Here is a 26998-nt window from a genome sequence, read left to right on the forward strand (position 1 = left end):
TTTTTTTTTTTGCTTCTTTCAATAAAATTTTGATTTAAAAAGCTGCTTTAGAAACTACTTGTATTCTTATTATGGTGCGATCATTTTCTATGAGGAAAAAAAATTGTAAGGAGGTTCTAATGGAAAAATATGTTAGGATGAGAATCGTTTATACATGTTGCCTCTGGCTGTTGGCTGCCACCCATCAACACAAACCACCAGTCACCGTAGCCATCGCCATTTGCCGCCAGCCAACCACCAGTGTCGCCACCATCATTAATCTTTATACTATGTTTATTTTATTTTAAACCAAAGAAAAAAATATTCATCTGAATTTATTTTATACTCATTTAAATAATTTTAATTTATTTATTTTATATTGCATTTCTTTCGCATCGTTTATTATTATTATTATTATCAAACATTCTCTTAAGTAAACAGCGAAGAGCTAACTGAAGCAGTCTATTGGTTTGTGTAAATATAATACCTAAAGATACAGTACAAAGGCTTTTCTAATGGAAGAAATATTTTTTATGAATGATTCAAGAAGCATTAGAGAACATCCCTATGGTCTAGGGGTGTCAACTTCGGGTCACGGGTCGGGTTCGGGTCGAACTCGGAATTGACCCAACATTATTTTGGTCAACTTGAATCTGAACCGTTTTTAAAAATGGGTCAGGTTTTCGACCCGAACCTGACCCGATTCGGGTTCGGGTCAACCCGACCCGACACAAATGACCCGAAGTTGACCTAAAATTGCTAGTTTTTGGGTCAAAAATAGGGTCAATGTTCGATTTTCAAGTCAAAACGGGTCAATCTTCGATTTTCTGGTCAAAACTGGTCAATCTCGGGTTTTTGGGTCAAATAGGGGTTTTCTTGTCAAATTTGGGTTGCTGGGTCAACCTGAACCCAACCCTTTTTTTAAAACGGGTTGATTTGTTGAACCCGAACTCGCCCTGTTTCGTGTCGGGTCGGTTCCGGGTTGATCCTAACCCGGATTTTTCCGGATCAGGTTCGGATCGTGTTTCGGGTTGAGTCAAAAACCCCTAATTTCTAGCATATCATTGAAGTTTTGAAAGCTCATCCCAATTGAATCGCAGTTTTCTGTTCAACTGATAGGAATTTGGTTCATTTTAACAAATTTTCTCACGCTTCCCTTTGCGACTCTGACCTTTTTGGCTTCACAAATTTGACCGAATCATTCCAGAAATTACAGATGCGTAAGCATTGATATAATCATATGGTAATTACTCGTATATATTATTTATTTAAGAACTTATTTTATAATATTTGCTTGTGCTCTAAAATTTGAAATATTATAATGATTAATAGGTTTTTTTTTTTCCTTCCCTTTGTAATAACAAATTGCCTTGTTTGTGAGGATTTGCAATACCTTTATTAAAAATATTTTGTAAATATTTTATTATATAATTTTAAAATTAATTTTGAAATATATATTAACGTAAATGAGTGGCCCAACAAGCATATGACTATATGAGCTTGAGCTCGTGTAAATGCTTGAGCCCAAACTCGGGGCTAGATATGTTTGACTCACGCCGTTTTAGTTTGACTAATAAGATATATTAATATAATAGGAAATGGATTTTATTCATTCGCAAGTCAAACAATCACAAAGTCATTCAATTCAAGTATTTTTCTTATTAAATTTCAATAATTTTAATATTCAAAGAGCATGAGAGCTAAAGAGAGAGAGAAAGAGCGAGGAAGTTAATGGATATTTAATGGATGCTAGAGAGAGATAGAGAGATTTACATCATTGGGATCTAGTTTTAATTTAGCTTAGGTGTTAAGTGAGCCGAGACGGCTCGAACTTGACTCACTAATGAGCTCGTGAGCTGTGCTTATCGAGCTTCGAGCTCGAGCATATAATCGAGCTCGTATAGTAAACGAGCTAGATTTTTAGCTCAGCCAGACTCCACTCAAAAGCTTATTAAGCTGCTCGATTAATTATTATAATATTTCAAATATTTAAAAGCTTATATCTTATAAGTCTTATACGGTTGAAAAACAAAAAACCTTAAGTCACTACCCGAAGAGATTATTACATGCAAATTTCGAATGTCCGGATTTAGATGTATATAATATGTACATCTAAATCCGGATGACCCATACGTAATAATTTCTCCTCTACTCGACGGTCCTACCCCGAAAAATTATTAGGTCCGGTCACTGGACATAGAGATACGTCCGGACACCAATAAAAATTGACATGTAGAATGTACACGTGTCTGTGAAATTTTATGTCAAGCTCGTCAAATGCACGGATAAAGCATAGGTAAAATACAAATAAAACACAGTCAAAGTATAAGTAAGCATAGTCAAAACAAACCTAAAATACAATCAAAACACGATCCGCGTGACAAATTTTAATTGAATGTTCCGACGGTGACCGGACCTAATAATTTCCCGTCCCGCCCCTGGCCTCTTCTCTCATTCTTCTTCGCCTAATCGCCTCCTTAAGCCCTAGCCGCATCGGCGCCACCCTCTCTCCTGCTTCTTCGAATCATTCAGGCTTCAGCATTTCCGCCCGAGAGAAGCCTGCCAAACTCTCCTTCCTCTCTCTCACTCACCTCTCTGTTCGCATGGCCCAGCTCCCAAGCTCTAGCTGAAGGCCCGAAGACCCTCCTGTCTCTCTTCTCCCTCGCTCGACCGAACAGATCGAAGCCCAATTCCTCCGTCCTCCTCCCATCCGAGCCGAAACAGATCCGCGTAAAAACTCCTCCCAGTTCCGGTGACTCCAGGTAATTTCTTCCCTCTCTATCCAAGTGTCGGTGTAGTCAAGTGTTACGATAAATAACGCCTTGTACTGCGAACTTCGAAGTCCCCAGTTTTCCCTTTTATTTGGTTAATTCTTACCTACTTTTCTTCTTGGTATCCCAAACAACTTACATATGAACATTCAATTTTATCAAAGGTCCTCATGTTTTGATCGTTCCTCTTACACACTTGACGTAAAAAATGCACCAGGAGCTTTTGAAGTAGTATTTTATTTTATTTTTACATTTTTATCACGATACATGATACTTAAAGGAACCCATGTGGTATTATTTGTTGCTTTTGCAAATTTACAGTTTTCATGTTTTTACATAAAAGCTGTTAAAGCAATATTACTATGGAGTATTATGTACTCATTGCTTTCTTTTACTATATTGAATGGTAGGCATTTAATGTAATAATCCATTATCCTATTGAAAAAAAGTTCTCATTTTTTCTTGTTAATTAAATACATGTAGGTACAGATCTTGATATGTCGTCTGATAGGGTCCCTCAAATTAATCATTCATGGATTAAATGGTTAATTTACTTCTGATTTCATTGAACCGTGATATGGTGAAAGGTTTGATGAGAATGTCTGCCACTTGATCCTTGGATGAAATGTGTGCGAGCTTGATCTCGCCTGCACTGATTTGTTGGCGAATGAAGTGGTAGTCGATCTCGATGTGCTTTGTTCGCGCATGGAAGATGGGATTTCTGGCAATAGCAATTGCAGACGTGTTGTCGCAGTGGATTGTAGTGGGGGATGGTTGAGGTAGATGCAGCTCCTGCGCGAGGCGACGTAACCATAGGACTTCCGAAGCGGCAGCGGAGAGCGATCGGTATTCTGCTTCAGTGGATGACTTGGCTACCGTGGGTTGCTTTTTCACGGTCCAAGAAATTAGATTCGGTCCAAGGAAAGTGCAAAATCCAGAAATGGATTTCCGGTCTGAGGCATCGGATGCGCAGTCTGCATCCGAGTAGGAATGGAGATCCAAGTTGCCGGTGGTGATGGGTAGACCGTAGGAGAGTGTGCCATTGATGTACCGGAGAAGTCGTTTGAGAGCTTTGAAATCCTGTTCTGTTGGACTTTGCATATGTTGACATACCCGATTTGTCGCATAGGCAATGTCTGGCCGTGTAATCGACAAATATTGTAGCGATCCGGCTAACCGGCTGTAGAGTGATGGATCTGGAAACGGAGGGCTGATTGCGAGTTGAACCTTGCTGGACGGTGTGACCGGCGTGGGAGCTGGCTTGTAGTCCTGGAATCCTGCATCATGAAGAAGTTTAATGGCATAATGTTTTTGAGATAGGAAAAGGCCAGTATTGGATTAAAGCACCTGGATGCCGAGGAAGAGAGAGATGTTTCCTAGTTGTTTGAGTGCAAATTGAGTTTTCAGCTGCTGAAGAAGACGTTGTATTGCTGCGGCATCATTCCCTGTGACTAAGAAATCATCCACATAGATGAGAATAAAGAGTTGAGTTTGGTCAGTGTTAAAAATTAAGAGTGATGGATCCGATCGGCTGAACGTGAAGCCTTTGGTCTGAAGAAAACTTGTAAGCTTTTGAAACCATTGCCTAGGCGCCTGCTTTAATCCGTATAGTGATTTATGTAGTTTGCATACGGCAGTTGGATTTTGTGGATCGACGAACCCGGAAGGCTGCCGCATGTAAACTTCGTCCGTTAGATCGCCGTGTAGAAAAGCGTTTGAAATGTCTAATTGGTGCATCGGCCATTGACAGTTTAGAGCGAGGGTAATCAGAAGACGAATCGTGGGCATCTTGGCGACGGGGCTGAAAGTCTCGTTGTAATTGATGCCAAATTGTTGATTGTATCCAAGAGCAACTAGCCTTGCCTTATACCTTTCCACTTGACCGGAGGGCAGAAGTTTGGTCTTAAACGTCCATTTGCAGCCGAGGACCGGTTTGTTGGGTGGTGGTGAGACTAGGGACCAAGTTGCTTGTTGTTTGAGAGCGTCAAATTCTGCAACCATTGCTTTGCGCCAGTGTTCTGATTTTAAAGCTTGACTGTACGTGGTGGGTGTGTCAGAGGGAGTGGTATGGGTAAGAAGGTTGAGGATCTGTCTTGGTTTGCTTATTCCCGATTTCAAACGGGTGGTCATAGGGTGGCAAGGTCGCGGGATGGGAGCAGAAGGCGGTGAGTCTGTATGTTGAGAAGTGTCAGGAGCGGAGTCATGGGTTATAGGATCATTCTGAAGGCATGTAGTGTTGATGTTGGCTGAGGTGTTGAGAGGGTGTTGAGCCGCGTTGTTAACCGTGTGCTGAGAGGAGATGGATGATGGAATAAGAAGGGAAGGAGGCATGATGAGAGGTGTAGAGCTTACAGAATGAGGGTCCCTTGGTTTAGTGGTCTTGAAAGGAAACTGCCGTTCGTGAAAGACCACATGCCTAGAAGTGTAGATTTTGCCGGAATCAACATCGTAGCATCTGTACCCTTTGTGAGTGTGCGAGTAGCCAATGAATGCGCAGGCTTGCGAGCGCGGAGATAGTTTATCCGGAGCATATGGTCTGAGCCAGGGGTAGCAAAGGCAACCGAACATATGCCAACAATTCAGCGCAACGTTATCGGGTTTGCCACAGATCTGATAGGTTGGTCGGGAATTATTTGACGTAGCGGGCGGCGTGGATTGAGTTGCTGTCGGTTGCTGCGGGTTCTTGATTTTGCCGAATCTTTTGGTGTTGTTACGACTGCGATAATTCGACGAGGGGTTAACATAAAGAGCCGTGGCCGCTGAGTTTTGGTTAGTATCTTGAATTAGTTCTTGTTGCAAGTGAATTTCTTCATTGCATAAGAGTGAGTAGAAGGTGTCAAGGTCAATGGGAAGTAAAGAGTTACGAATCGTGGATTTAAAAGAATTGAAGGTGGGAGGGAGGCCGTTTAATATATGTAGCATCACGTCTTCGGGGTCGATTTTTGAGCCAGATGCGGATATATTATCCACAATTGTTTTGATTCTTGTGAGGTATTGTTGCATCGGCATGTCTTTCATTTGAACCTGGTAGAGCTCGTTCTTGAGCTGAATCACCTGCGAACGACTGATCGGTTGAAGTCGGCGTTCAAGAATCGTCCATGCTTCATTGGCAGACGTAGCGGTGATGATATACGGAAGGATGGATTGAGAGACGATGGAGAATAGTGCGGAGAGCAGATTGCTGTCAATGAGGCACCAGGTTGCGTAGGCGGCGGAGGAGGTGTCCAGCGGAGCGAGAGTTGTACCGGTAAGATGTCCGGCGTACCCGTTTGCTGTAAATTGCTGGAGGAGTTGAACCCGCCAAATGGAGTAGTTGTCCATCGTTAGGGGGTGAGGGGCTAGATTCTTGATGTTGGATACAAGAAACTTCAATGGTTGGGGAATGTGGCTAGCGGTAGAGGAATCAGTTGTTTGATCGGAGGAGGAGGAGGAAATGGGGAAGGCTTCGGCAGCATCTAGGTCCCCCATTGGCTCTGATACCATGAGAGACGTAGGAGAGAACGAAGCAGGGAGATCGGAGAAGAGCGAAGCCAGAGAATGAGGAAGAGGAAAATGACTATTATTACATATCTGAGAAGTATTACAATGCGGTATTAATAGGCTAAGTACATGTAAAGATGTAAATTAAATACTTGTAGGTACAGATCTTTATATGTCGTCTTATAATTATTTGTTGCTTTTGCAAATTTATAGTTTTCATGTTTTTACATAAAACCTGTTAAAGCAATATTACTATGGAGTATTATGTACTCATTGCTTTCTTTTACTATATTGAATGGTAGGCATTTAATGTAATAATCCATTATCCTATTGAAAAAAAGTTCTCATTTTTTCTTGTTTCTGGTGGATATTGGGTAACCTGTAAATGTGCAGATGCCAACTTTAATTTTTTTATATAATATTTATTTATTTTTCTATTTTCTGTTTTTTTACACATGTTTGTTATGGCCTAGGTAATTGAGGCTTGTCATAGATTCGAGAGGAATTTTGGATCTTAATGCAATTTTTTTCTCGTAAGTGCATATCAAAAGTTGGCAATGGATGACAATGATAGCAATGACTTCACCTTTTGCAAGGTAAGTTGAGTTTTACAAACTTTCATGTATAGGATATTTTCTTTGCCTTTGCAAATATTTTCCTTCACTGAGGACGGAATTTCTATGATTTGACCCTATCGATGTCATTTGTATCTGTCAAAATGTTCTCATTTTGATAATACATACATTGGCCAAATTCTGTGTTATCTAAGAAACGTAATTAATAAAGTGATTTGCTAATTTTTATTATGTATTTTTGTCTTAAGAAGTAATGGATGCTCATTATGCTGGGTGTAACAGAAAGTGGATTGCAAAGTCTTATTTCTTTATTATTTTTAGAAGAATATACTGGCGTGCATGATTACATAATTTGAGCAGAAATGAACTACAAGTACTTTTTGATAACTGTAGATCAAACGGTCAAATATCAGTTAATAAAGCACTGCAGGAATTGTACTTGTCTTTCCTTCTATTCTTAGAAGGATTAGGATACGTTATACTGAATGAATGTAAGAAAAATTAGGACACTAGTTACATTTTTCTCTTTAATGAGTTGAACCTAAGCAAATTTTAAGGATATATGGTCTATACTCATTGGAATGTATAAAAGACCATTTTCTGAAACGGTTTACATGTATCTTTGTTTGTGTGTACTCTCCATTTCATGTTTCGGCTAGCATCTTTTGTCTTGACCAGTTGTTAGTCTCATATGAAGTATAATGCAACTATAAAAAAATTTAATGAGACAACTTTCCCCCTATTATCGTCTGTATTAAAACCTGTAGTCATGCAGGCCTGCTCTCTCTCTCTCTCTCTCAGTCATACGTGCTGCCTATGATTTTCATAATATGTATCTCTGGTTTTACTTTTTTTTTCATTAGTTTGTCCAATATTGCATTCATTTTCCTTCCATCCCTTGTTAAATCTATTAAGCCAAATGAAGGGAGGTGGTAAAGTTGCAATAAACAAAATTTGGCCTACTTAATTTTGCCATTCTCTGTGTCTTCTATCAAATCTAATAAAGTGTGTTTATCTGAGTGTTCTTCTATGCCAATCTTTGCATATATTTGCTATCAGCAACTTTAGGGTTCATATGTGGGTTAGCTAGGGCTAGGAATTGCTGCCTGGGTCATTTCCTGCCCAGCTCATTGATTTCAATTAATTATCTTATTAATTATTGCTTTGCTGGTTAACTAAACTACCTTGGTTTCACTACCTTCACAATTTTTCAACTTCAAGCTGGTTATGGATTTTTTATTTTTTATTTACACTCATTAATAGACTTAATCCTTTATTTAGTGTTTTCTGCTGTGGTTTATGGTAATATGGTAGGCCTTGACTGATGAAGATGTTGTTATACATTCTTGTGCACATTAGAACTCTGTTTTCTTTTCATTGCTTCATACTTGCAATGTAATGTAAGTGTTGATAAAAACTTTCAATTTTTTACTATTGCTTACATGGCAATTCTTTTGGCAGTAGTGATGAAATATTGATGCAAAACAGCTCATTGAATAGTTACTCTGAGAAGGAGAGCACACAAGTCTTCCACAACTTGAAATTTTACCAGCTGATTTTTCTTTTGATTTGCATATTGTCATTAGTTTTCTCTTTAGGTAGTCCACCAAAAAAGAAAAAATTGCTACTTATGTACTTGCCATTCAATATATTGGTCGCTAATGAGTTTTATAAGGTATCATTAAGTTGAACATACCTGTGTAGGTTGATTCACAAGCAGATAATGATCATGTTGATTCACCTAAACCAATTCCCGATGTCAATAAGATCACCCTTGAAGATAATTTTTTTGATGATAAGGACTTGAAGAGTAATGATTCTTTCCAGGATCAAAGTTCATCTGCTAATATGCATAAAAAGAATGTTGCATCTAGTGTTTTTCCACTCTTCGGTTCAACTGACATGCCTCAGCCAGATTTCAAATCCAATGAATCACTGGTGCTTGGAGCAGCAGGAACCAACAGAGATTCACTAGATGGGCTAGAGTTACAGATTCCTGCACGTATAAAGCCAGCAGTGCGTGCCAAAGTACCCTTTGAAAAGGGATACAGTCAAATGGATTGGCTAAAGCTTACTCGAACACATCCTGATCTTGCAGGTATCCTTACAATTTCATGTTTTCTTTATCTGTTTGAAGCAATAAAGCTCCTTTTGGACTTACTGAACAGAAATCTTGTTGACAAATTTATACGTGATTACAGCATTTCTTCAAAATGTTTATAAACAATTTAAATTTAGTGATGCAGTTGTTCTCGTCTTCTAATGTGAGATGATCTGTTCAAATGCAACGTTCAAAATGCTGTGTATGGATGTTGAAGTGTTGGAAGCATATCATGCATTTGATTTTTTTATGTCGCTGGAAGAATTAGTATTTCATGTTAGCTGCGGTAATCTGGAACCAAGCAGTGAATGTCTGATAACACTTGCAGCTAAGGCTGATAAAAATGCCTAAAAGTGAACTCTAGCTCACGCTAGAATTTTTTAACGAAGCAATTTTGACTCAAAAATTGATATTATTCTAGTTAATTTTGAATCAAGGAGGAGAGGCTGGAACTCAATTTTGAGTAAATTTTGTGACTAAGATGGCTTGCTCAAAATTGATTTCATTTTAGCTTGTAATATCATTTAGATATATTTTGTTTGCATAACATCTAAATGAAGAGTTGGCCTATTGGTTGAGTGGTTCCTCATGCATGCACTAGGTCTCATGTTGAAGTCTTCTATTCATCACTCTTTCACTTATAACTTCCAGTAACTTAAATTGATCCAAAGCATGTTTGAAATTGAATTGATTTTGTATTCCAGTGCATATCAAGGATATTTCTTTTGAGTCAAGCCGAGTTAAGTCAAACAAAACTTGATGATTTTGAGTACAATGAAGCTCAATTGAACTGGGCTCGTTATTGACCCTGCTTGCAGCCAACTAGTCAAGCAATTAGAATGACCCAACATAGTTTTTACTTTCAAACACCTATTTTGCATAGGATTGATGGAAGCCTTTTGATGGATGGCCAATGAAGGATAAGACAATGGTCTATTAAGATTCAAGCTTCAGACCTCGAGTGTGCATACCTTCTTAGTTGCCACATGAATCCAATATCTTCAGCAATTAGGAAATGACTTGATGATGAATTCTTTACTTTTAAATTGATCACCTGAAATAGCTTGGTTATCAAGTTAAGTTTGCACTCTGCTAATAGCCTTAAGCATCCAAATTGTTAACTTTGGAATTGTAATAGTGGTAAATGAATGATTTAAACCGAACTTGAAAGAAAACTTGATTAGATCTGGGGTGGATTTCTTAACCTACATTATTTCATTACTATTTTTTCATCTTTCTTTTTTCCTAAAAGCTCATAGACTTATTTCCAATTCAGGAAAAAAAAAACTAAGTGTGGCATTTGCGCAGCCTAAGTTATGTTTAGCTCCCCTACCTGTTACTGCATGCAAATGACACCTAAGCTAACCCAGTCCGAGTTCAACATCTTCTGTTGCTCCCTTTCCTTGCCATCATGCAATATCCATCTGTAGGGAACTTCATCTTTCTATTGAATGTACTTGTCTTTTTTTTTTTCATTCAAGTACATGTTGTCTTTTTTTTTCATTCAAGTACATGTTGCCTTGTCATATAATATGAGGTACTAGGTTGGTATGAGAAAATTGATTTGGCTCCAAATTTAAGATTTAAATCCATTATTGAGATGATTGGAATAGACCTATATTTAACATAAATTATTTGTTGCAATTGTTCAAATCTTGTGTGGTAATGATCGTATTTGAGGATGCCCATAGAAACACATTATTTGTGAAAAATTGGATTACATTTTTTAGTCAATTTTTTAAGTTAAACACCAAAAAACTTTAACTGTATAATCCTTCCTAAGAAATCAATCATGTTATTGACATTTTATCTAATTAATTGGTTAAATTAAAAAATCAAAATTAATTTAATCAATTAATTTAAAACTATTGAAATTCCTTTTAATTAATTAAACATAATTAATTATTTATTTTCAAATTAAATATGTAATCTAATTTAATAATTAATTAATATATTTTAAAATATTTTTTATTAATTGATTGATTATTTAATGAGTCAATTAAATTTTAAATTAATAAAAATAGATTAATTCATTAAATTAGAGCATGATTTAAAAAAATGTGGAGAGAGCCACTTTGGTAGGTGAGGGTTTTTTTGTTTAAATAATAATATAAAAAAAGAAAGAGTAGTAATATTTCCACTAATTAATATGCACAACTAAACACTGACACCTGTACAAAGCTCTCCAACTCACAAACTCTCAGACACTACTCTTTAAACACTGCAAACCCTCTAAACTCTGAAACTACATGAACTCCTGCAAATAAAATTCATTAGCATATAAATTAAATTGCTAAAGCAAGAAAAAAAACAAGTGTTACACTAAGCTACAAACCAAAAGTAAATTAGACTACTGGTAAAGTAACTATTATTACAGTTTAAAATACTGAAAGAAAAAGAGCAGGGTAAAGTACTGACTACTAATACTTGAAAAAAACTAATATAGCAAAAAGCACTAGTGTCGCACAACAATAACAGTTGGCTAGTAAGTTTCGAGCTAGTAAACAACTGAAAATTACAGTCTAGTGTCAAGCTAGCAAACAACTGTTGTCCAATCTATAACCAAATTCAAACTAACATGCATCTTAATCTAAAGATTAGACTATAAGACCTACTTTTTGGCAACTTCTAAAGGGAAGCTAGAAGACCTAATCAAATAATTAAATCCTTGGGCAGTCTTGCTGTAGAGCTAAGTTGTAAGACCTACTCCTAAATAGATCCATAAGTCCCACTCCAAAAATTAAACATGCAGGCAACTTCTAAGGGAGTCGTAAGACCTGTCAACCAAAACAATTGGGCAGCCTTGTTGCAGAGCTAAGTTGTAAGACCCGCTAACGGGTAACTCTTAAATAGAGTCGTAAGTCCCACTCCAAATTAAGCCCACAGGAAACTTCTAAGAGAGTTGTAAGACCTGTCAACCAAAATAATTGGGCATCTTAGCCTATAGTGTTATGTTGTAAGATCTGTTATCGGACAATTTATAAGTGAAGTCATAAGACTCACATTTTAGAAATATTGCTATATAAATTGCAAAAACCTTAAAATCCAAACAATCAAATTCAAATTAACAGGTAGTTTATCATATAGGAATAGGTTGTAAGACCCACCAGTGAGTTACTTCTAATAGAAGCCATAAGACATGCTTTTTGGGCTACTTTTAATGAAGCGTAAGCCTCAACCCAAATTCAAACACCCAGGTTATTTATAGAAGAAGCCGTAAGACTCGCTTCAATTTAAACTTCTGGGTAACTTTAAAACGAAGTTATAAATCCCCAAACCAAACCAACTATTGAGTATTCTAATAGATGTAAACCCCAAAACCACCACAAATCTAAAATCTACATCTAACAACCTTGATCTACTCAAGATCCTTGAGAGGAGGCAACCCACGACTGCTAATTATATTCCCCTAGACACTACAGTCAATGATTGTTAGTGTTTGTAGACTAAAACACACGATGTACCTAGGACATCAGACCCATGGGATATTGATCGGGTTTACCTCTATTTTCCCCCACAATTGAGACTAAAATACCTAAAATTATTCATCCTTAATTGAGAGTTTTCTCTTACGCGTTAAGAGGGATAATTAACTACGAGTGTTTTTGCTCTTGGGAAATAAGGACCCAGATCTAATTAAACTCTGACACTACTCTCAGGAGAAATATGATTAACTACAATCTGACCCAAGGAAGATGGAATCATGTCTGCAAAGTGGGATTCATGCTGACACATTATTTTTCTTGAGCCAACCGGAATCAATGTTATTATTTTATGAATTTTTTTCTTCAAAATCATCATCATATCCCTAGTATTGTAGAAGATTATTTTGGATAAGATTTTGATCTAGCTAGATATTATTGAACAAAATATTTTTGACAGTTTCTAGATCATAAAATGAGGATGTATTTGATCATATCTATGGATCTTATGTGATTATGCACACGATTGTCTCATTTAGTCCACCTTAAAATAATTTCATAAACTAATTTCTAGAACTTCAATGATTTAAACTCCAATATCAATTCTATATTTTAGCTATTTGTGTCACCTCCACTAGCTCAAAATTTTAATTCTTAATCTGAGATAATTTATGAAGATGATTATTTTGAAGATTTGGGTTTTATAAATATATTATTATTGAGGTCAAGTGATTGAGATTATATCTATAAGCATGAATCAGAGTTTTCTACGAGGAATGATGATGCACTTAGGAGTTAGGATTAAGCCCGAGTTCCAGAGGCATTTATGCTTTTGAGATAGTTCTGATAACATTGATAGATGATCTGCAATTGCTAGTTTAGAAACATTCTTTAGTACCAGTTGTTGATATTGAGTTTTTTCTTCTACTTTCACACAGATGCACTTCCAAGAACTCATATTATGCACCCCTTTTATATTCAGTTCACAACAGTTTGTACATATGATGAAATCTTATTTGAAATTTGTTTGTGTCCATTGTCTCATAAGATGCTCTGAAGGATATAAATGAACCCATTCCACCATGTCTTCATCTTGTTCGCCATGCTTGTGAGAAAGATCTTTTTTGCAATTCGATAGAAGGGTTTTTTTTTGGTTCCATGGGATTTGATGCTGAACAACGAATCAGGTTTAATTTGTATTTCAACTTTTAACATTTAAATTAGTATTTTGGCTTTATTCTATTGAAAATAGATTAATTATCCTTTCTGATGGTTTGAATTTTGAAAATTTCAACATTAAATAGGATTATTGATTTGATCTTACCTTATAAACCTTCTATATATAAGGAATTAAAAAATTAAATCTTCCTCTTATACTCTCTCCTCTTTTGAGTCTCTCTCTTCTAATACCAATTTTTTATTTTATTTATTTATTATTTATTTTTTCTCTCTTCTAATACCAAAACTCTTTAGGAGGAGATTTTTAGGCTAAGGGAATTCATGCAGCATAAGACATTAGGTTAAAGTTTATTTCAATTTATTAGCATTTTTAGTTTTTGTAAGTTTGAAATTAAAATATATTATCTTTTTGGATAATATTTAGTTTGTGAATTATTTAGGATTTAGACTTGTTTTGATTTCATATTTAGATTTAATTAGAAATTGATAAATGAATTAAGGTTGAATCATCCTCTTTTATTCTCTCCTTTTGCTCTCTCAGGTATTTTTTCTCTCATACCTGATATTTGGATCTAGTCTCTTGCCACCTTGTTTACATCAGCAGGTGGTATGACATTAAGGTGAGTAGACGAAATCAACTGGAATGAAAATTGAGGTTTAGCAAAAATAATGTGCTTAGACGTTTTTCCAAAAAAAAAAGAAAAAGAAAAAACTTGCATTAACTCGAGTCAGCCTTTCATGTAGTATCAATTGTAATGAATGCAGCTGGAAAATTCATAAAGCCTACCCCAAAAGTTAGGATAGGAAAATTGGAAATTACTGTTTTTAACTGCAAATCCAAAATAGCATATTGTTGGTCATGCAAGTTCAAGTTGGACTTTTCAGTCTATTTGTTTATTGCTCACTGTTTCTTTCAATAGTTTTAAAAAAATACTAGTATTTTGTCCCATGCATTACTTTGGATGAGAGAGAAATATTTAATAAGAAACAAATTTAATAGTAAATTATTTATAATTGAGCTTAGTGCTAATAATGCTTGGTTTGAATTGATTCCTCTCAAAATTAAGTTATAACAATCGATTGTATCATAGATTTATTTTATATTTAGTTCACTGGTTCATAATTTGTGCAAGATTTGAAACCCGTATAATAAGTTTGTGACTCGTTTGTATTATAACCTACAACTATCGATGATGAATGCATTGAAATCTAAATAGCAAAAATATAGTAACGCTAATGTTGTATCGATGATGGTTGGAAAGTTGGAGCATTACTTTGAAGCTTTACTGATGGTCGATCACACAATATGTAAGATTGTCTGAGATAGAGAATGTGATGAGAAGATGAAAGTTCTTGCAACTCGTTTGTTCAAAGGTTCGTGTGATTTGTGATTGAGGTTTATAACTCATTTTATATTATAGGGTGTAATTTCATTCTTAGTGATTTTTTATTGCATTTTTCTCCATGAACACACATTTGTTCAAAACAATACAACAACAACATCAAGCATTTATCTCACTACATGGGGTCAGCTATATGAATCATTTTTCTCCATTGTATTCTATTAAGAGTCAAATCCTCATTTAAATCATATTTGGTCAAAACAATGCTTAATTTTTTTAAAATAGAAGTACCCTTAATCTATTTTAATATTACCTCAAAAATCTAACTATTATGTTTTTTTTTCTTTTTTCAATCGTGATGTTATTTAGGTGCTTTTGATGTTATAAAGTTTCTTTCTTCCTTAAAAAAAAAAAGCTTATTAATCTTATATAAATTATTCTATAATTTTACTAGTACTTTAATTTTAATTTTATTCATGGATACATAAATTTTATATTTTATTACTTTAAAGATAAATATAATTGATATTTTTTATTGTTATTTAATCATGTTTATTTTAGTCATTTAACCAATTCACACTACTTTACATTTGTTTTTGCCATACAAGTTCTTTATCATAATAATTCAGGCAACTGTGTTATCAAATAGTTATCAACTTTATTTGATAGCACAGCATATAGTAGCACATTATAGTAAAATACAGCACAGCACAAAACTAACTATCTTTTCCAAACAGTTGATTTATATAAGTTATAATAATTTGCAATCTTAGTTAAAATTTTGAATGTTATGTAAAATTCCATTAATTGAATTATGTTAACAAGATAAGCGAGTCATCAAGTAGTTACTTCATCCTACATGCAGTCTTAATTCTTGTCGGGACAATGATTTTTTGCAAGTTTCTCTCTTTTGATCATCTAGTTCAAGTTGCCTAGTTTTTTCTTTGGTTAATGTTTGTATTGTAACCTATTAACGGATCTTTTTTTATTTCAACTCCTAGTTTCCTTAAAACCCGTTTGTGTTTTACTCCTTTTGATCGACCTTCATATCTAGAGACTTCAGTCTACATGAGATGCTGTGATATCTAATCAGTGTCTTGTTTATACTCTCATGATACTTTCGCAAACCAGGGCTTAAAGGCCAGACAAATAGAAGGCTCATTACTATGGATGAGGTTAAGAAGCATAAAACAGAAGGTTCTTTGTGGACGGTTTTGAAGGGTCGTGTATATAATCTCTCTCCATACATGAAATTTCACCCTGGAGGTTAGTCCATATTCTTCTCTTTATTAGAACTGTACTATGATTTCCTGAACTTTCTTTTTCAATGTTACTACGGTTATGTTTAAGGCAACGTGATAACTGCTCAGAACATAGAGTCACTCGGTCTTATATATGTATTTCATGCATTTATGACATCAAGGAGAAGCAGATTGAAACTACAAGAAACTGATAATATGTAGTTCCTCTGAATTATAGTAAATGATGAGGCCTGAATGAGTGTTTCAAGAGTTAATAAGGGCCCATTTGTAGTTCCGAACAGGGTTGCTCCAAATATTTAGATGGTTAAAATAGCATGCATCCCAGTCGATGTATTATATTCCTTGCTAGGTCTTGGGATATCCTTTCATGTCTTTTGAATATTTCTTGGTTTGTATTATCTACTGACCTAAACGATTACAACGGGCCATGTTTACTAAATTTAGATATTCTTATTCTTTTGAATGTAATTTATTTGAAATGGAACTACTTTTGCTAATGCTGCGGTCTGATTGGACCTTCCATTAAGAGTGCTTATTGAAATTTAGGAAGGGTAAACTGCAAATATATCCTTCAGCAGCGGCGGATCTACAGTGGGGGCCCTGGGGGCACGGGCCCCCACTGACAAAATGACGACTTCTAGTATACAACCAGAACAACTTCTGCTTCAGCTGTCCCGTTCCTGCTTTCAGTAAAGTAAAACATAAATTTGCTTTTATCTAGCATAATTATTTAATTCCAGGCGGTGTGGGACTAAAGAGCCTACAGTTTTTTTTTTAAATGCCGCGGAGGAGAGAGAAAAAGGCGGGAGTTAAAAAATGCCAAATATAGAGAGAGAGGGCGGGCGGGCAATTGGAATGAGGCTGGAGTATATATATATATATATATATATATAGAGAGAGAGAGAGAGATTACCACCCTCATTATATATCTCTCTCTCTCTCTCTCTCTTTTTGAAATTAGAGTTAAAGTTGCCAAATGTTTTTTAAATAATAAGGCAATAAATTAATTAACAAATAAAATTTTTTAATAAATCTTAGTAACTTAAATAATTTAATAGGGTTAACTTTAAATTTTTTTTATTATTTATGATTTTCTTTAACTAATGTGAATCATTACGTCAAATTAATTTAGAAATAGGGAGAATATTATCTTATAATTTAAATATAGTTAATCTAAATATAATTTAAAATTAAGACTTAATTCAATTAATTCAAATAAAATATTCCTAAATATAAAATTAATTTATTTGAACTCAATTCGTTAACATTCTTAATTTCTTAATGAATGATAAGAGAGAGAGTGATCTATATATTTCTTTTTAAGGGATCAAATATATATTTGATTGTATTTTTTAATTTTTAATTAAAAAAATATCTCATGATTTATAATTACATTAAAAATAATATTTTAAAAATAATTTAATGACTAGTACAAATTTGTGCCTCCATTAAAATTTTTTTCTGGCTCCGCCCCTGTCCTTCAGTATGCTGAAATGTGTATTTTGCCTTATTTGGGTTGCCTTCTTGTGAAACAAATGGTTCGGCAATGCCCTTTTCTAACTTTTATTGCCCCTTGTATCACCACAATTGGTTAAGCAATAATATTGCACTTCATCTTAATAGGCTAGGTCTTCAGCTCTCTAAACTGCAAATCTACCTATTTTGTGATTGAAATGTAATTAAAGATGGATTTCTAATGATCCAATATCCACAAGTTTAATGGATGGAATGTTCTCTTTCTCTCTCTCTCTCTCTCTGTCTAGCATTCTAACATATTAGTGGAATTAACTTTAATATTTAGAATGTGTCAAAAAATTAGCTACATGTTGTAAATGCACTATGAAGTTAACCATTTCCACATTAATGTGCTCTATGCTCGTGCATAATAGCGATTAAAGGTGACAGATGATTATGTTAATGTAAAAATGTGATAAGCAAATAAATGCCAACTGTTTTTAAGTAATGCTTTTAGGAATGTTTTATAGATGATGATTCATTAAGCCAATGATAATTTATTGGGATAAACAATTGAAAGCAAAATGATGTTGAGATGAGTGCATGGTGTTTATCATATATTTCAAGGAGAAGGATTCAACATCATAAAACAATATAACACTGAATGGATAAGCTACTAGTTGGATGTATCCTAGTGGTCTCGAGACCAAAGAGAATTAGTTCACTACTAGAAATTTAGTAGCTCTTTCTTGAAAATTAGAATGAGAAAAGAAAATAAGTATAAAATGAGAGGTTTTATGATTGAATTTTATTCTCCTATTTTGTGTTAAAAAGTGATAAGAAATTGTACGTATATTAGTGGAGAAATAAAATAACATTTTAAGAAATAAATAAATGAAGAAATAAGTCTAATTCTATAATCTAAAATTAATTATTCAGCACAAATATAAAGATATTCACGTATTGTTAGATTGATATTGATAGAAAGTTGCGGATTGCTGGATTTTTGTATATAGGAAGTTACTATATTTGGATTGTTAGATTATGTAGATAGAAAGGTGCTGGCTACAAATTCATGATTATTTCAAAGCTCTTCAAGTTGGGTTGCGTATGTTGATCATACCGAGCTTGTTGATTAGATAATCAAAACTCATTCTGGATAAAACCTTGTGAGAATATGTATTTTGAGAGTTTTTAAGAGCATAATTTAGTTTGGATTAGTATATTTTTGATAGGGCGGTTCATATTGAACCGCCAAGATGGGGCCGACGGTACCAAAGGCGGCCCAAACTGCCTCACCATGGGGTGGGGCCCGCTTTGGCGGCAAAAAGAGGAGAGTGAGAGAGGGAGGCGGCAAGCCAATAGGGAAGTGGATTTAATTAATTAAAAAGATTTGATATCTTTTATATAAGGAAAGTTGATTTAATTAATTAAAAGATTTGATATCTTTTGTATTACATAAATAATATCTTATATTATGAAGTTTTTAAGGAGGTGGAGATGGCTATTTAAACGGCATGAGGGGTCTGGGCATGCTTGTATTGTTTGTTCTCTTGCAGTTCTTTAGTGTTTTGGGCTCTAGGCTCTTGTCTAGAGATTTTGAGAGAGACGATCCTCCTCTTGAATTGAGGATTAATTGTATCTTTGCTTTGTGATAGGAAACACTTATAGATCTCAAGTATTTCCTATCAATCTTCGGAAAACAACGAGCTTCTATACAAAAATCCACACAAAACCACGAAAAACAATAGATAATTTGTATTATTTGATGAAAGGGAAACAGAAAATAGCAAGATACAATTGATCCTCTATTCAAGAGGAGGATCGATCTCTCCCATCTAGACGCCGCTAAAGCCCAAAAGAAAACCTAAATCTAAGAGATCTCAAATTTCAGCCAAATTCAAGATGCACTAACCCTAAGAAAACAAATTATTTAATGCATACAAATCAAAAGGAAATCCCTAAACAACCCCTACATTCAAATTTCCCTCTTAATTCCCCCAAAAAACTTTCCTTTTGGCTCACGCAAAGCTTGCGGCTCGCGTGGCATTCGCAGGAGGTGGAACAGCTTTGTTGTTTCACCCGTAAGCCGGTCCCGGCTTGACCGGTCCAGTGGGACCAGCTTGACCGGTCCAATGGACGGGTCTAACAATTCTCCCCTCCCAAAGATCCACTTTGTCCGCAAGGTGGAAAGACGACACCCTCCATTCCTTCTTCATCACAAACGGTAAGAACCTAAAGAGTTCGGTCCTTACACCTGTGCCCCGTCGTATACCTCTCGTCACATCTAAAACAGAGCCCCTTCGCCCTCTTCTCCTGTAATTTTGTCTCTGTGAGCTTCTTGAAGTTGTCCCCAGGTCTTCCTCCTACGTATAATCTTTTCCTTCGAAGTCCCCCGAAGAGTATCCGATGTTGGCTCCTTAGATTTCAATAAGGTCGTGGTCATCCTGTACGAGCCTCTTGAGCTGCCGCCTCCCGTCTCTCCCTCCATGTGCCTCTGATCTTCTACCAATTGAGCTAGCTACATAGCCTCTCCCAAGTCACGATGCCTCATTACTCTAACTGCTGCTCGGATCTCTGGTGTCAATCCCTTTATGAAGTTTCCCTCTAGCACTGTCTCAGAAAGGCAGTTCAATCGGCTAGCAAGGTACTCGAATCTCTCCTGATACTCTGTCTCTGAACCCTCCTGTGTCAAAGCAAAGAACTGCTCATAGAAGTCTCCTCCTCTGCCAGCTCGGAAATGTTCTACCAAACAATCCTTGAACTCTCTCTAACTTCGTATGGGTCGTCGCATGTCCCTCCACTGATACCAAGACAAAGCCTTTTCTTATAAACATAGGCCCGCCGTCGTCAGTCTCTCCTCCTCTGTCAGACCATTGACGACGAAATATCTTTCTACCTTGTAGATTCACCCGTGCGCATCCTCCTCAAAGATTTGCATATTCAATTTCTTCACCCTCGAGTCACACCCATTTTCCCTAAATCCTCCATAACCTCCTATTCCTCGAAGCGGAGGTGCTCCCCAATTGTCACGATCTTCCCTCCGTCGATCATACCCAAACCATTCATCAAAATCCTCTCTTATTCTTTCAAAATCAACACCCGGCGATCGAAATTATCCCCTCTCCTTACAAATTAAGCACCCCTTCTTGCATAGCCAATGCTCATCTCTTCCCTAGAAAGTAGTTCTAGAGGATGCATTCCGTCTTCTCCCTCTAGGATCTCCACTTCTGGCTTTTCCCTTCCCCTGGATGTGGTAGGGTTCCCATCTCTTCCATGGCCGCCGATAGTTTCTTTTGTTTCTGATGTCACCAGTTTGGTTTTGGCTTCAAGCAATTTCTTCAACTTGTCTTCCACCACGGAGAACTTTTCCTTCATCTTTTCATTGACAGATGTATTCTGACTTTGAAAATCAGCAATCTTTTCCTCAAAATTTGCTTTGAGTTGCCCAAGTTCTCCCGCCAAAACTTCAACTTTCCTTCCGGTCATTGGTTCCCCTTCGATCGACGTGCTCTGTACCAATTTGATAGGAAACACTTGTAGATCTCAAGTATTTCCTATCAATCTTCGGAAAACAGCGAGCTACACAAAAATATGCACAAAACCACGAAAAACTATTATTTGATGAAAGGGAAACAGAAAATAGCAAGATATAATTGATCCTCTATTCAAGAGGAGGATCGATCTTTCCCAAATCTCTAGACGCCGCTAGAGCCCAAAAGAAAACCTAAATCTAAGATATCTCAAATTTCAGCCAAATTCAAGATGCCCTAACCCTAGGAAAACAAACTATTTAATGCATACAAATCAAAAGGAAATCCCTAAACAGTCCCTACATTCAAATTTTCCTCTTAATTCCCCCAAAAAATATTTCCTATTTGGCCCACAAAGCTTGTGGCTCGCGAGACATTCTCAGGAGGCAGAACAGCTCCGTTGTTTCGCCCGTAAGTCCGTCCCTCCCGGACCGGTCTAACACTTTGTGTTTGATTTGCTTTGATTTTCCTAATAAAAATCTGCTGTTTGGAGCATATTTTCTTGAAGTTCTCATATTATTCTTGCTTATTTTTCACCGATTATTGCTAGGGTTCTTGCGAACTCAAGTATTTCCAATAGGATTACTTGCGAACTCAAGTATTTCCTATCAATTTTCAAGTTTGGATTAGCCTATTTTCAAATTTTTATGAGATGAAATACAAGACTATCACAATATGTTTAGCCTTATCAAGGCGAACAAAATTTTTTTGCAATATTTATGGTAGCTTAGTTGCCACAATACAACTTCAAAAAAAAAAATTCACTTAATAGAGTTTTTCTTTAAATAATCTTTTTAGCTATGTTCCTTTGCAAATATCAATTGTCATTGTCTTATATTCAGCTTTAATATTGCTTGAAACCACAAATTATTTTTTTACTTCTCTTTCATATATAAATACAATAGGATTTTCTGTCTGGTGTAACTCCAGCCAAATCAACATTTGTGAAAATTTTGATCTTTTTTGTTGAATGACTATTTTGGTCTTTTCCTAATGTCATCTTGAAGTACCTTGAATGCAATTAGTAACTTCCATGCGGTTTTTAGTCGGGTTGTTTATGTATTGGCTTACAACACTAACAATGAACCTAGTTTATGTATTGGCTTACAACACTAACAATGAACCTAATATACGGATGGGTGAGGAAAAGCTAGATGAGTTTGTCTACAAAATGATTGATGCCTATATCAATGAACGTGCTTTTAGTGGTGATCTCCATTTTCTTTGTTTAGTCCATTAAGAGTTTTTGTGGTCTTACGTCCAAGCATTTTTATTTATTGAAGAGGAAATAAGATCTTATTTTTATTATGTCATTTTCTTACGAAGAATGTCTTTTAGATTTTTCATGTCTTTTATCTCAAATTCTCTTGTAAAAAAATTATTTTAATTTGGTTAGTTTTTCCTAAGTCACCTATTAATATAATATCTATATATACAATAAAATTTACTTTTGGGTTTTTAGATGAGCATTTGATAAAGAGGGTATGATCATATTGACACTGAGTGTACAACACTTTTCAACATATTTTAAGAATTGCCAAACGAAGTATGATGGCATTGTTTAAGGGCATTATTTGAGAGCTTTCATGAATTACATGCCATATCAGTGTTTTTCTAATCTTCTAATCCATATGGGATCTTCATGCATGCTTCCTCCTCAAGATCCTCATTAAAAAAGCTTTTTTAATGCCAAGCTGATGTAGAGGGCCAATCCAAGCTTATCGCGGAGGAGAACAAAACTTGAATTATGTTAAATTTGGAATTAGAGAGAAAGTTTATTGATGCTCAATATCATGAGATTGGAAGCACCATTTTGCAGCAAGTCAGGCTTTAAATTTATCCATGCTTTCATCTATTTTTTTTATTTACTCCAATATTATTTATATATCATTTGCACAACATATACATGATTTTGTATGATGAAGTTAGAAAATCGATTGAATTTCATAATAAAAATATTTTGATGCTATAAATTTTAAGACATGCTCGAGAGTATAATGAAGATGATTTTTGTATAAGGAATTTCTACTACAATAGTTGCTTTCATGGATCCCATCATTCAAATTCTGCTTGGTGGGATGTTGAAAGTTTTATTTCATATGAAGTTATATTTATGAAAAGTGCTTAGCATGTGATTCTAGTCAAATAAAAAGACAGGTTCTTCAAATCTTACCTAGATGAGCAAGAAGAAAACAAAAGCAATCCCTTGAACTCTTGGATGATTGCATGGACCTTAATTCTTTGGAGTGTTCTTTACACCTAGCGGGTTTGATGTAGTATATGCCTTCAATCAAGTTAAATCAATCTATTTTCAAGTGGTTATAGGCCAGTTATAAGGGTTCAAACTGGACCACAATAGATCTAAAGCTTGCCCATTTTCAAGCCTTTTTAGTCCCATTTATATTTATAGTGAGATTCCTTTTATATTTCATAATTTGAATTGTTTTGTTAGATTTATCTTCTTCTTGATAATAATAGATTTGAATTTGAAGTTTGTTGAGTTTGGATATAAGTATATTTTCCTTCAAAATTTTGGCGTTTTCATTTTATCCCTATTTCTATAAAAAAGGTTCCATGATTAGCATATTGATTATTGATTGATCGTTGAATTAATGAAATTATTTTTGGTCAATTGATAGCTCTTTAGATCTAAGTTGTGTGCGGATCACTCCAAGTTATGTACATAGATTTTCTGTTCTTTTCCCCTCTATCAATAATCCTAGTTATGAGCCATGAGAATGACAAATATGACTACTAAATAGAAGCATTTTAACTTTGCATTGCGAGGGTTGAAAAAAATAAAAAAAAATGGAATTAAACAATTAGTTATATTGTGAAAGCCCTGATTTTAGTTTAAATGATTAAAAGTTGAATGAAGCAATTAGTTGTAAATTTGGACTCAGTATTATTAAATTTGAATTAAAACTTAAGAGTAATGTTACTCATAGTAGAATAATTGTTATATTAAATAGTTGTTTTTGCTCATAGTAGACTGAGTTTCATGAAGGTCGGTAGCTAGTGAAATTTAGGTTTCGTTTGGAACGACTTTCTTACTGCTTCTTAAAGTAACTTTTCAGTACAAAAAATTTAATTTTTTACTAAAAACCTACTTTTAATAGTAGTGAGAAAGCCGTCCCAAACAAAGCCTTAGTTTAAAGGTTTTATATGCTGAACCCGAATATGTGATCTCTACACGAGTGACATGGGAGCTTACGTAGACCTCAACCCCGTGATATCAGTATGAACAAATATGATGTAAATTCCTCTTATGGCTATTAGTTCTATTTCAACAATGCATGGTTGGTTTATACACCTCATTCTTGTGTTGGCTTCTTTTTCTTAACTGTTTATTTTTAACCGTTTGTTTGACTTTCCGCTTGCTCTGTTCGTAGGCGTTGATATGCTGATGAAGGCCACTGGCAAAGACTGCACCTCGTTATTCAGTATCCTTTCTTTTACTCAAAATTCTCATTCTAGTAATATATAAGGCGACTTTCAACAAAAACAATAAAGCTTTGTCCCACTACGTGGGATCGACTACATGAATCATTTTTCGCCATTGTGTCATGTTAAAAGTAAAATTCTCATTTAAATCTAATAAAAAAATATAATTTCTAATATTTTCTAACCAAGTCTTTTTAAGTCTACCTCTACCTTTTTTAACATAAGTCAAATCTAATACCTCAACTTTCCTAACCAGTTCATTGGAAGGCCTCCGTTTAATGTGACCAAATTATCTAAGGCAACTCTCTCTAATCTTATCTTCCACTGGAGCTACTCTAACCTTTTCATGTATATGCTCATTTTGTATCCTATCTCTAAGGATAAAGCCACTCATCCACCTAAGCATCCTCATCTCTGCAACACTTAACTTAGTATTATGCTTCTCTTTTAATGACCAACATTCGGCACCATAAAGTATTGCAGGTCTCACCACCATCTTATAGAATTTTCCCTTAAGTTTGAGGGAGACTTTTCTATCGCACAACAAGCCCGATGCATTCCTCCACTTCAACCATCCAACTTGAATTCTGCTGATAATATCTCCATCTATTTCATCACACTCTGAACAATAGATTTAATATATATAAAATGTGTACTCTTATTAATGACTTGATCGCCCAAAGGCACAATCTCCTCACTAGGCCTATTACTACTAAAATAACAGTAGAATAGTTTCTGTTATTCCTATTACTAATGCAAACTTATAGTTTATATTTGCCTCATTAATCTACCATGTATTAGTTAAATACTTGTATTTGCCACAATCTTGCAGTGTCTGTTAATTGTCCTTAAAACATTGAAGATAAATACCACGCCTGGGTTAATGCTGAATTCCTGCTTGAGAAGTGCCTTGTGGGAGTTTTGGATAACGACCCATAAAGAGTAATGAAAACCTCGTTGATTTACTGTATCTGTACAGAAATCATTCCTATTGATTTATTAGCTGATTGCAGCATTTATGTACACGAAGTATAACTTTTTTTTTTTTTAGAAAAGATACATAGTGAAATTAAGAAAGAAGAAAATGCAGGCACTGACTTCATCAGCAGCTATGGACTGTTAAGATGAGCAATAAAGGTATTCAGAACTATTTTGCTAGACTTATTTGCTCTTATAACCTTTTTATGATGCTCTATGTTTCAAGTTAATTAGTTTGCATGAATAATGGAAGAGTTATGTTATTGAAAACTTAAGTTTTTGTTTGGGACGGCTTTTTTATTGTTTTTTTAATCAATTTTTTTTTTTATAAAAATTAAAATTTTTATACTAAAAACGTGATTTAAGAAACAGTAGAAAAGTAGTTCCAAATGAAAATTTAGCACATCTTTTAAATTTGGTTAAGGATTAGTTCTTTTTTAATAATAATTATCTAATTTGTGTTGCTGAGTTTTTTTTATTAATCCATGTTTTTATTACAAAAAAGGTTTTGATCCTTCCTACTGATGGAGGAACTCCATGATGAAGTGTGTATGGTAGGAGTGACAGTTGCTAACTTTATTACAGGCATGATTTTGTTATTTCATGAGTATTGGACAAATTTATGGAGGGGTTCAAGTCTAGATAAGTCAATTTCGGGTGACGGGTCGGGTTTGGGTTCGGCCCGTGATTGACCCGATATTTTTTGGGTTCGGGTCACCCTGTCTTGGTTTTATAAAAGGGTCGGTTTTCGAAACTTGTTACCAACCCGTCTCGGGTTTGGGTCAATCTGACCCGACCCAGTTAATCGTATGTACAAGAATTTTAATTATAATTTAAGGGAAAAAATGACCAAAAGTGCAAAAATGCAAAAATTCATCCTTTCAAACAACTAAACAGCAAAGTATAAGCAAATCACAAATCTATCAAATTTCTTATCAGATAGGCAGATATTAATAAGTAATAAATTCATCCTTTGCTCATTTTTTGAGTTACAAATTTACAATCTCAATTCAATTCGAGAGAAATACTAATTTACAAAGTTATAAATTTACAACCTTAATTTCAATTTAGAATAATTATTTATACAATTATACATTTATATATTGAAATGCTCCTCGAAATAACGGCTTCAAATTTGCAATGACCTGCAATAAAAACAATTATATAGTTTGCAAACTCAAATATGTAATAATAATATATTGCTCTGCTCAAATTAAACCTTTAAAATCATTAATCATTTAATCTCATAATGAGGTCATTGCGATGTAAGATGTAAGTTTAATCAATATTGACAAATTACCATCTAATGTGATAATTTATATTAACTTAATATACGTTCTTTGAATAAGAATGTAAGATAGTATATGTTATTCTAATTTAATATAAATGTCACACGGTTGTAAATTGTAATAATACATAAGAACTTACACTTATACGACTCCCATCCAATGGCCAGTGCTCACTTTCATCTTAGAA

At 34.9% G+C, this 26998-nt stretch overlaps 1 protein-coding gene across 2 annotated transcripts; it reads left to right on the forward strand.

Annotated features, from left to right (window-relative positions):
* The first annotated feature begins 2657 nt into the window (after window positions 1-2657).
* On the forward strand, window positions 2658-25747 carry LOC110106659 (cytochrome b5 domain-containing protein RLF). Of its 2 annotated transcripts, none has more exons than XM_020836646.2 (6): window positions 2658-2741; window positions 6704-6826; window positions 8510-8903; window positions 15982-16116; window positions 24493-24543; window positions 25407-25747. In XM_020836646.2, exons 2-6 carry the CDS (start codon window positions 6788-6790, stop codon window positions 25481-25483), a joined length of 696 nt encoding a protein of 231 aa, XP_020692305.1. In that variant the 5' UTR covers window positions 2658-2741; window positions 6704-6787; the 3' UTR covers window positions 25484-25747. The 2 variants fall into 2 exon arrangements, with proteins under 2 accessions (XP_020692305.1, XP_020692377.1); XM_020836718.2 differs by having other exon boundaries at window positions 8633-8903.
* Window positions 25748-26998: the final 1251 nt, after the last annotated feature.

This window comes from Dendrobium catenatum, unplaced genomic scaffold (genome assembly GCF_001605985.2).
Source record: "Dendrobium catenatum unplaced genomic scaffold, ASM160598v2 fragScaff_scaffold_1608, whole genome shotgun sequence".
NCBI classification, from domain to species: domain Eukaryota; kingdom Viridiplantae; phylum Streptophyta; class Magnoliopsida; order Asparagales; family Orchidaceae; genus Dendrobium; species Dendrobium catenatum.